General features: G+C 41.3%; 1 protein-coding gene across 3 annotated transcripts in view; it reads right to left on the bottom strand.

The window, feature by feature from the left end:
- Nucleotides 1–1,282: 1,282 nt before the first annotated feature.
- Nucleotides 1,283–10,457, bottom strand: part of EPB41L5 (erythrocyte membrane protein band 4.1 like 5) — a 57,116-nt gene continuing 47,941 nt past the window's right edge. For 2 of the 3 annotated variants that reach the window (XM_027636532.1, XM_027636531.1), the window contains exons 21-26: nucleotides 9,823–9,933; nucleotides 9,168–9,261; nucleotides 8,153–8,230; nucleotides 7,276–7,317; nucleotides 6,759–6,889; nucleotides 1,283–6,099 (exon numbers count right to left, since the gene is read on the bottom strand). In XM_027636532.1, the coding sequence (XP_027492333.1) occupies nucleotides 6,042–6,099; nucleotides 6,759–6,889; nucleotides 7,276–7,317; nucleotides 8,153–8,230; nucleotides 9,168–9,261; nucleotides 9,823–9,933 (514 nt within the window). In that variant the 3' untranslated portion in view covers nucleotides 1,283–6,041. The remainder of the gene's footprint in view (nucleotides 6,100–6,758; nucleotides 6,890–7,275; nucleotides 7,318–8,152; nucleotides 8,231–9,167; nucleotides 9,262–9,822; nucleotides 9,934–10,457) is intronic. The other variant, XM_027636533.1, reaches the window with a different exon arrangement.

Below are 10,457 nucleotides of genomic sequence, written 5' to 3'. Positions count from 1 at the left end.
ACACCAACAGGGCTCTCAGAGCACCTCAGGTGGTTTCACTCCTGTTTGCACACCACAGTCACCTTTTCAGAGAGGAAGAGAAGAACCTTCATGCATGTGCTGCTGATATTTCTCCGTAACTGTAGCAGTTAATGAGAATTCATCCCAGGCCCAAGCAAGTGACTACAAGCTGCTGCCATCTGAAAGCTCGGTGGTGGCCTGCATGAAATAATGAATGGAGTTACTCTAGCTAGCGACAAATATCTAGAAACAAAACAGAACACACCATTTTTGGTTGGGCATGGACTGAAGGGGCTGCCACTGAAGCTTGATTGTTTTAGAATGTCTCTGAAAAACAGAGAAGCTTGCACATATCTAATATGCCCACAGTAATTCAATCCATGGAATAAAAGCAAAAGGATGCAGCATTCTTGGTAATCTCATCTGAGACACAAGATGTGCTATTGTATCATAAATTACATATCTAAGAGAACAAATCGATCAGCATTAAATACCTCAACAAACTCATTATCTTTAACATTTGGTTTCTGAACATTAAAATGCATGAATGGCAGAAGGATTTTCTTCTAAAATGTAGATATTCAAAGAGTTTTTTTCCAATTAATAATAGAAAAACCCTAAACATTTCATTATTTTAAGTGAATTTAAAGAACCATTCAGCGACATATCAGTGGGATTGCAGTTTGACCTACACAACCAAATGTGCCACGAGGGAACTTACTTCCCATGACCTTAGTCATTCGGATGGAATTTTTTTCTCCTCCTTTTGATACTTTTATTAATTGTTGAGAAATGAAGATGATCAAATGGTCTGGCTGTCCTTTGCTGCCTTCTTAAGTATTTCACCAAATTCAGGGGTTGGAAATAAAAAGTTTCCTTTAAACAGTCATTAGCACTACTGTACTTCAAACACAAACCAGTCCCTTGTTGGAGATAAAAGTGGGTTTGCTCAGTTAACTGGCCTGCATGCTGTGGAACCACACTCAGCAGCTCAAGCTTCCTCTCTGGGCGCACGCCTTGGTACTTTGGTTTTCAAAACCAGGACACCTGACATTCCTCCTGGCCAATCTCAGCTCTGTCGGAAAAAAGGCATTTCATTCTTTAGCATCTGCCTGCAAGTTTAGGTGCCACCTTAAGTTATGCTTTAACTGACAACAAATTAAGTTTACAGCAGCAGCCCAGTGGCCCTCCCTGCACAGCCTGTGTCCCCAGCCCTGGGTGACCCACCTTTTACTGCCATAACAGTGTAATGCAGCGGTGCTTAAAGATGACTCTGCAAGACTTTTGCACTGATGTGGTATATTTAAGACAAAACTACAGTATAAACATTTGAAGATTGGGTTCAGTGGACTACAAATCTACTTGTTCCCATGTACAGTTTCAGTACAGTTCTCAGTGCAGTGCCTAAGACATTTCATACATCACCAGTGTTGTGAAACAGAAGCAAGAGGGTGCATTTCATTTTATAAAAAACCCAACAAATAAATTATACATTGAGAGCTATTGCCAAGCTTTACATATAAAAGGTAAAAATACAGTAGTTAGTGTGGCTTTAACAAAAAATATCTAGCTAAAAAAATATTCGTTCTTACATACTTTAAAAATAAATTTGTCCAGTTATAGGTGGTGGTGGTGGTGGGTGTTTATGAAACAGAGTGCTCAAGCCAAGCAGTCAGAAGGAGGTGAGTTTTGTAGGAGAATCTTGCAGCTCCCTGCTGCGGGGGTCCAGCAGTGCTGCAGGGGCAGTGCCCCCCCCCTCACTGGCTTTCACCAGGCTGTGCTGACCACCTGGATCAACCCCCTGAGCACTGGAGCCACTGCAGTACCCAGCAGGATCCCCCTGGCTCTGCCTCCGTGAGGGCACCGTGGGGAGGGCCCTGAACTCACATCTGCAATGCCAACACTCAGACCAAACACATGGATCACACCTGCATCACTGAAAGGCCATTAGCATGGGTTGTTTCTATTTTTTGGTTTAAAAGTTATGATTGTCCAGCTGCATTTCAAAGCAGTGATGTTACCATGTCTAACAGCTATATATATACATATATATATACATACTACAACTTTTTAAACTAATAAAAACTCTATGTGCCTAGATAGAGCTTTAAATGCTAGCTGGCCATGAAACAGAGGTGCTAATGCTTCACCAGTAGATTTGGGGTGCACCAGAACATGTTCACAATGTGAAAAATACATCCAGTGCTGCTTGTGAAAGATATGCTCCTCCTAACAGTACTTCTCTGCTTCATGAAACAAGAATCAGCAGGGTGCAGACAAAGGCAGAGCAGGCAAGGACTGGAAACAGTTTGTAGAGAGAGACCCAAACATAGCTGGACTGTTCACCTGAGCTCCTCTAACAGGGCTGCAAATTTTCTTGCCAAAGTTGCGTGCCCAAAAAATTGCCCAAAACGTAGCTGTTACACAGCTGTCTGTCTTTGACAAAATATGAGTGGAATTTAAACACATTCCAGCTAATTCATTTGCCATAACCGATTACCAGGTAAGTAGATATTTTATGTCATATAACATACCTGATATTCAATGCCTTTACCACTGAATCAATGAAGATATTCCCTTACTTCAGTGTAAGAAGGCCTGAACTCCCACAGTTTAACACTCAAAAGCCTGGAAACACACACAGACTGATGGACTAAATGGGTGAGACTGAAATGCATCTCCCTAAGGTTAATTAATTTGAGATATGGGCTGGGGTGTTGTTACTATAAATGTTAAGATTTCTGTAAAACCTTTTACTCCAATCACTTATGGAGTGTAACTGGAGTAGAATCACTTTTAGATCCAATCATTTAATATGCATTAATTCATTTTTGTCAACTCTTAGAGCTTTAAGTGGTTGGCAGACCTGCCAACATCCTGATACCAGATTCACACTAAAGTTTTATTTATAAATTTCTTTAAATAAATACCAAAAAAAAAAACTTTAAGAGAATGCTTGGACCCTATAGCCAATCAATCAATAGTATAGCAATGGTAAGAAAATCCTTTTTTCTCAGTAGTATAAAAGCATTAATTAATACTTTATAACACTAACTGTAGGAACAATTATCCCTATTTGTGTCTGATAAAATGCAGGTGCTGAGCAATGCTGTATTACCTGCTAGCTAGTCATGATACAACACAATACCTCTAGTTTCAAAGCAAAACAGTGATGCCAAACTGCAGGATGTTCAGATCACAAACCTGTGACCTTGGTCTTGCCAGGCTTCCTATACAAGCAATGATTCGGGTTAGCTAACTAAGCTACATTGACTTAAATGGAGTGAATATTTGCTCTGAGTATAATCAGATATCGCTGAAAAGAGTTGGTTGCAAAACTATTAGAAATTGCAGGTTCCCAAATTAACAGCTGAAATTTTTGAATTTCTAAGTAAAAATTTTCAAATATGAGTCCTCTGAAAATTGAGGAAAGCCTCACCCTTTGAAATTTGTGTGTGAGTGAACATGTGTAATTACAACATTCCCCTCCAATCACCACTATCCCTCCCAACCATGCTGAAATAACAGTTGGCTACTTGGTACCATTTAGATTTTAGGGGGACACACTCACCACACATTATTTACTTGTTATTTGCTGTATGTGATTGCCTGGGAGGAATCCAAGGCTGGTATTCAACATGCAGTGCTGTAAAACTGTAAACTTCTGTTATTCCACTTTTGGGAGGAATTCAAGCTGACAGTTCACAGAGCTCCTGAACCCAATGGGAAGAGTCAAATATCAAACATGCCTAAGAAAACGCTACTTCATTCTGTCTATTTACAAACCCAACACATGTAGCTGGTGAATGCCAGCTCAGCTGCTGAGCAAACAGATCAACAGCTAGTGCCAAGTTTCCCCACACAGTCCTGGCTTTGTGCAGGAAGCAGACTGTTGCAGCCATAGCTTCCCTTTTCCTGCAGGAACTTTGCTGGCAACTGCATTATTAATCCAGACTACAACATTTGATATTTGAATCGTGAATCTTCTACATTTTAATAAGCAGTAAGGCTCAGACTTAAAAGTGTAAGAAAAGCCAATATAAGCTGGAAGTAGCAATGACAGAACTGAAGGGCTGGTGAGCAGGAACCCTGTGCCTGGTCCAGAACAGGGGCTCCCCTCTGGCAGAGCGGGGACCTGCCCATGCAGCGCTTCAGGTGCTGACTGGAGGGGAACCTGCAGCACCTGCCAGCCATTCTGACTCCTGATTCTTGAGGCAATGGCTACAAATCATTGTCTGCAGAGAGTCACTCTGGTATGTCAGTCCTAAGCGCTTTCTCTGGTTCCTACACTTCTCTATTAAGGCCTCGGGGGTTTTGAGGAGTGGCAGTGGGCCACGCAAAATCCAGGTGGCTTCTCCCTTAACACTCTCAGCATCTTGCAAAGAAGAGCACAAGAGCAACAGCAGCAAGAATGCCTTGGTCTGAACAAAGAAGCCTCGCTGGGCACCAGCTTACTTGCACAATCCATAGTGGTTTGGTCCAAATCTTTGTTTATGTTGAGACACACGCATGCAGCCAGTGGGCAGAAATGAAGTTGTGCATACAGGTTCCAGAATCAATTTTCACATTTGAGTTTGTTTCTAAGAACCACCTGCATATAAATATTTATAAACAGCAGCACTATGCAGAAAACATCCTCCAACCACATATGTACAAACCTCTTCCTAAGAAAGAAAGATCCCAGTTGTTTCATCTGTGCTTCCCTGTCAGATGTGGAATTCATCATCATCTTTATTTCTCCTCCCCTCTGACTCTGCATTGACCTTTTTCACAGGCTGTATCCCCAGGGTCCATGTGCTCACCTCTCCATGTCCATGTGAGGATATTGCAGCCCAGGGCTCAAATGATCTCTTTCAACTGTACCCTCTACTTCACCTGAGCACCAAAAGGCCTTCGCCACCTCTGTGGAGTGTGTGCTCTTACCTTCCTTCTAGCGAGATGTGAACTGCTTACAGGAATTTTTCATCTTTTTTTCCTGTTTTCACCCTATTCTTTCTATTCTTTGTTCCACATAAAACTATTAGATGACACTTAAAACAGGATTCAAGGTGGCGTTAAGAACTGATCTAGTTGTACCCTCATGCCACAAAAATAACTGGTAAGTATTCCTGAAGCACAGCATCTGGAAAAAACACCCAGAAATAGTATGAAGAGAAACAAAGAAATTCTTTTCCTTTCTAGTCCTACAAGACAACAAAACTAATCAATAAGCAGTTCCTGAAGCAAGCTGTACTTATACATCCCTGCTTTGGCATTTAAAACATACACATTTCTAGCCTAAAACAGATGTATTTGAGTCATGTAGGAAATAAAATAATCAGTGCCAAATGTGAGACCTCTGCTGTAGTCTGCTAATGCAATAAGCTGTTTGGCAGGTCAATTTTCATTTTCCTGGTTGCAATGAGCAGCAGCTCAAATCCAGTCAACGTAGCTGGTCACTGATGGACTAGATTTTCATGCTTTCCACGTACTGTAACAAGGGGTGCAAGGTGTTTAAGGCCAAAAAGGAGAGTATGTGTTGGTAAAATGAAGGAAAAACAGAGGGAATAATCACACAGAAGAACATGTCCTTGGCCATATGAAACAGTCACCACTGCGAGTCCCTGTACAGAGCATGGCCACGAGGTGGCCCTATGAGTTCTCTTAATCTCTGTGATATTAATCACTCTACAGCGGTCACCGAGCTCACACCACACCCCACATCACAGTGAGAGCCTTCCACAGGGTAAGTAACAATAAACCCAGCATGAACAGAACACAACTGTTTTCTGTTCCTCAGTTCAGAACTAGCTCCAGTGGGGCATTTTGCTCCTCCCAAGGGAGAAGATCAAACGTGTATGTGGTTTTACATCCCAGTTTAGACTGAAATTCCAGTTAGATTGCAGTAAACGTAGGAGTCTCTTCCTGGATCCTAGCAAACCAGATGGTTGACTCCCATTCAACATGAGTTTGATCCCAAGCAAGTCTTTTGGAAGGATCCCTTGGAGATGTGTTAGAAGATTTGAGTTTTTACAAGGTGAGAAGTTCAGAAACTCCTTCTTCTAGAGTTCAGTGGTGAGTAAACATTTTGTTCTTTCTGTAGCATCTTCAGTAACTGGGCTAAAAGAGGAAAAAAAAATGAGGCTCTGTAAATACCTTCCTCCAAAAAGGTCTGCCATGATGCATTAAAAAAGAAAAAGGTGAGTATTGCTCCAAAGAGCATTAATGGCTGTTCACCTTCTAATTTAATGAGACCAATGGACAAATCTTTCTAATGGACAATTACAGAAGAGCAAACAATCACATTCAAACAGTGCAGCAGTAGCATCACTGCCACTCTGATCACCACTGCCATCATTCTCCCTCATCAGTGGCAGAATGGAATAGCAAGGGGGAAGGCTTCTACCAATTTGGTTTTCTGACATCCTCACAGCTTGGAAACAAGCGGGAGACATCCCTCTCTACCCCCACCAATCCTCTGACAGGTACTGAAACACTGTAAAGAGATTTCTCAGAAAATTTATCTGTACCATAATTTTAATCTAATACTAGAACATGTTAGCACATAAGGAAAGAAACTGAAGTGAAATGATAATATACACATATTAACTGTTCTATTTATTTGTAATATTTCAAATGCTATAAAGTGAGACACAAACTACAGTTTATAAGCGCAGCAAAACAAGGCACTGTGTCTAAATGACCAGTGGAAGCAGCAGGGGCACAGGTTTCCTTCCCACTCCATACAGATTTCTAAGTGAGTGCTGAGGAGATCTTACCTTGCAAGGACTTCAGCTGTCTGCTGGGATGGTGTCAATCCAGCTGACAGCAGAGTCTCTGTGCTGCCTTTCGCTGCCTTCATGGATAAGGCAAAATCATTTCCCAAAGGCCCGTTGGAAATCAGTCCTGTCTGAATGGGGGAGAATGAAACAAAAAACTGAAATAAGCACCTGCCAGGACAAGACAAGCTAATTTTTCAATATGATTTATTTATAACTGGAAAAAATAAGATTCATCAACCTCCAGTTTGGGTTTCACTAAATGCAAATTCTTAAAGAAATTTTATGGTATTTACCTGCAGTGCAATACAGCAAAAATGAAGTTTAACTATTAACAGGGCATGTATGATGTCTGATTAACTCCAGCCCAATTAGTTTTGGTCTGGTACATTATTTTATAGGCTTTCATATTATTACAAATTATTATATTTTACTATTTTACTTGAACTCCTGTTTCTTAATGAAGACAAAAGCTTTCTTTTTTATTTGATTGCTAAGGAATGGTCAAGCAACTCACTGGCACTAACCACCTCGGTGTTATGATGGGCTGGGAAGACACCTACAAAAAAGCAAACAAAAGCTCAATGAAAAGGTTGGAAGCAGCAGAGAACATTCTCAAAATAATATTGCCTCCCTAAACAACATTTCTCCCTAAAGCAATCTCAGATATTTGCCTCTTGTTAGTCCTTGCACCACACTAGTGATGAGCTGCACGTGTGGCACCCACTCAGCCAATCCCACTCACTCACAGACACACTGGGAGCAGCGTCAGCTCAGCCCTCCCTTCCCAAGGGTCACGGAACCCATTATTTTTTTAGTGCTTTGTGGACAACATTAACTAAGAGCATACTTCTGTGAACAGTTTAAAGGTTCTTCTTCCCCCCTTCTTTTTTGGTGCCTGCAATATAACTCCATTTTGCCAGCACAGATTGTAAGAGATTTTTTTTTTATCTACATAAGAAGGTTGACTTGTATTAAAAGCTTAATTTTTTAGTATTTATTTCATATGCATATATGTATATATATATATATATACATATACATGTGTATATACACATTTACATATAATTTCTGAAGTGTTATGTATACTCAAAAGCCTGAGAAGCAGGCTGACACTTGCAGGTGTACTAAAATAAGATTAGAGGTTCCTGTGGCACAGATACAAGTTCACTCTTCAGGTTCCTTCACTTCTCTTACAAAGCTGTAAAGTCTAAACCCCTACATCAGCCACCCTACAAGTGGTGGGGGGCATATATGCAGTGATCCAGGTCCATCACTTCATTCCACTGCAGCAGATCCAAGCCTGGCAGACAAAAACTAAAGCCAGAGGAGAGTTCATGAGTAAAAACCACTATATGTGTGAAGGAAGAAGTTTGGTTTTGAAATACATTTACCCGAGGTGTGGCTTCTGTAAAGTCAATTAGATTCTCTGTCAGTGATGTTAAGGAAACGTCCTGGTCATCTGGAGTGCTCTATGGAATAAATCAGTTTTGAATTGAATTCCCAGTAGTAACCACATAGGTCTGCTGAATACTCTAGTGGCTTCCCAAGTTATAGACCAGTGTCTTTAATGAACACCACTGTTTTTCAGGCCTGTTTTCTCAAATCTTTCCATGTGAGTTTTTTTAATAGCCTTTTAATTTCAGTTATTCTCACCAATGTACTAGAAACAACGTCATTGCCATTGTCAGCAAGCAGTGAACTGTCCCATCCTCCTATCCAAAGGTGGGGTACTGTGCCATTCCACATTGTCAGCAAGGTCTGTGAGCTGAGTGTTTGAACTCAGAAGATGAAATTGGTAATTCTTTAGTGGAATCAACTACATAATACTGGTTTAGAGGCAAAACAGCTACAGGTCATGGTGCTTTAGTCATCCAGAACAACCCATCAGTCTGCTGAAGTAATAGCAGAGTCCACTGTTGGACTCTACTTCTCTTTTGGAGAGGGACAAAGGAAAGCTGACCCCTGAATTACTTTGTGCGTTTCATGGAGTCCAGTTAAAAATTAGCTTATCCTTAAGGGAACCAGAATATAACAATTAAACATTTCAATTTAAACTTTTCCCTCTGTGGTTATTCTGATAGGAACTGCCTATGTTAGAATTTCATCCCTACAGTCTCTTTCCTGGAGCATCAAATCATTGGTATGTAAGAGGCCAGTGTGAGAAAATCAATCAGTTTGGAAAAAAAACAGTGTCAGGCCAAGAACCTGAAAGAACATGCAGAAATGGCCTTTGGAGAGATCTATGCAGCGTCCCTGCCTGCTCCAGAAAGCACTCTCTGGCATTCACTGGCGCCTGGTATTCACTGAGTTATGAGAGGCATGCGGCAAGGTCTGCTGGGCTTGCCTGGAGGCATCAGTAGCTCAGAATGTGACACAGAAACCTTCCAGGCTGGCAGGTGGTGATACCTTTGAAACAGCAGCCTCCTCAGCCGGAGCCAGATTAGCTGGAATTAGCAGGTCCTCGTGGTTAGAGGCAGCATTGTCCTCATTCAATGCATTACTGAAAGGAGAAAACATTCTCATTAGCACCCTGTGTGGGTAGTACAAAATAGTGCTGCTTCCCAGATAGCCCAGAAACTTAACACCAACTCCACTGAGGCAGACAAAAAACTGATATCTGTATGTTAACTTAAATGCCTTCCAACTACCTCCACAGATTACTGCTCTCTGTCATAGTTTTAGCTACAGCTGTGTATAGACCCAACAGTATCGATGTCTTCTATCTCAGAGGAGTTTCTTCAGCTCTCATGTCTAATTTGCCTGAAGCCTTTCCTGTCATCCTCTTATCTTCCTCTTTAGAGCCAGGGGCAGCAGGATGTCAAGCATCTCAGTCCTTTCAGAAGATGAAAGAGATTCTCTTCCTGCTTGCTAGGATACTCACCCCAAGGCCTGGCCTACACTGATTAACTGCTGCAACAGGAATTAAGGATGCATTGGTAAACCTGCTTAGTTAGATGTAGCCTAAATGCTCAGCAACTGTTCCTCATCTTTTCAGACCTGTTTATGATAATCTCCACATGGTCCCCTTACCCCAAAAACATGTTTCTCCAGAATCACTTACGGAAGAAAGGTGTTTGAAGCAGGGATTGCTTTCAGCAGCTCTCTCGGGTCTTGAAATACTGGACTGGTTGCTGGGGGGCTATGCTGTGATTTGCCTGACAGGAGAATGTTCCTGGCACAAACCAACAAAAAACAAACCAAAAAACAGGTATAACCTTCCATGGAAAGCTCTTCATGGACCACGTGTTACAGCATAGTTTGGGGATTGCTTCATGTACGTTTTGTTCAGTATGACCATGTGAGGTCTGAGACGTACATCTTTACAAATGGTCCAGATATTAGATGTTGTAACCCTTAGAATTTTTTCAATGCCTGGAATTCCACTGGACCCAGCAATCATTTGAGATTTAGTAATTCTCAGGAAAACAACTGTCAGTGTCAGAGGTTTGTACACAATCTTCTCCACTAGAAAACAGCTGCTGTAAGCAGACCCACCCCTCTCCCCACACTGAAGCTATTCACATGTCAGAAATAACTACAGTGATTGAAGTTGCTGTTGCAACCATGTTCATCAAATTAAAGCATGGGAGAATAAAGAGCATCTGCATTACCTTGTAAATAATAAAACTACAGTCTTTGTTTTCATTTGGAAAGCACTTCACACTCAGCAGTTAAGCTACACTATGCAAAGGTAAA

The sequence above is a fragment of the Corapipo altera genome, unplaced genomic scaffold, assembly GCF_003945725.1.
Source record: "Corapipo altera isolate COAL_440 unplaced genomic scaffold, ASM394572v1 45, whole genome shotgun sequence".
Lineage (NCBI taxonomy): Eukaryota > Metazoa > Chordata > Aves > Passeriformes > Pipridae > Corapipo > Corapipo altera.
This window is presented reverse-complemented; position numbering and strand designations above follow the sequence as displayed.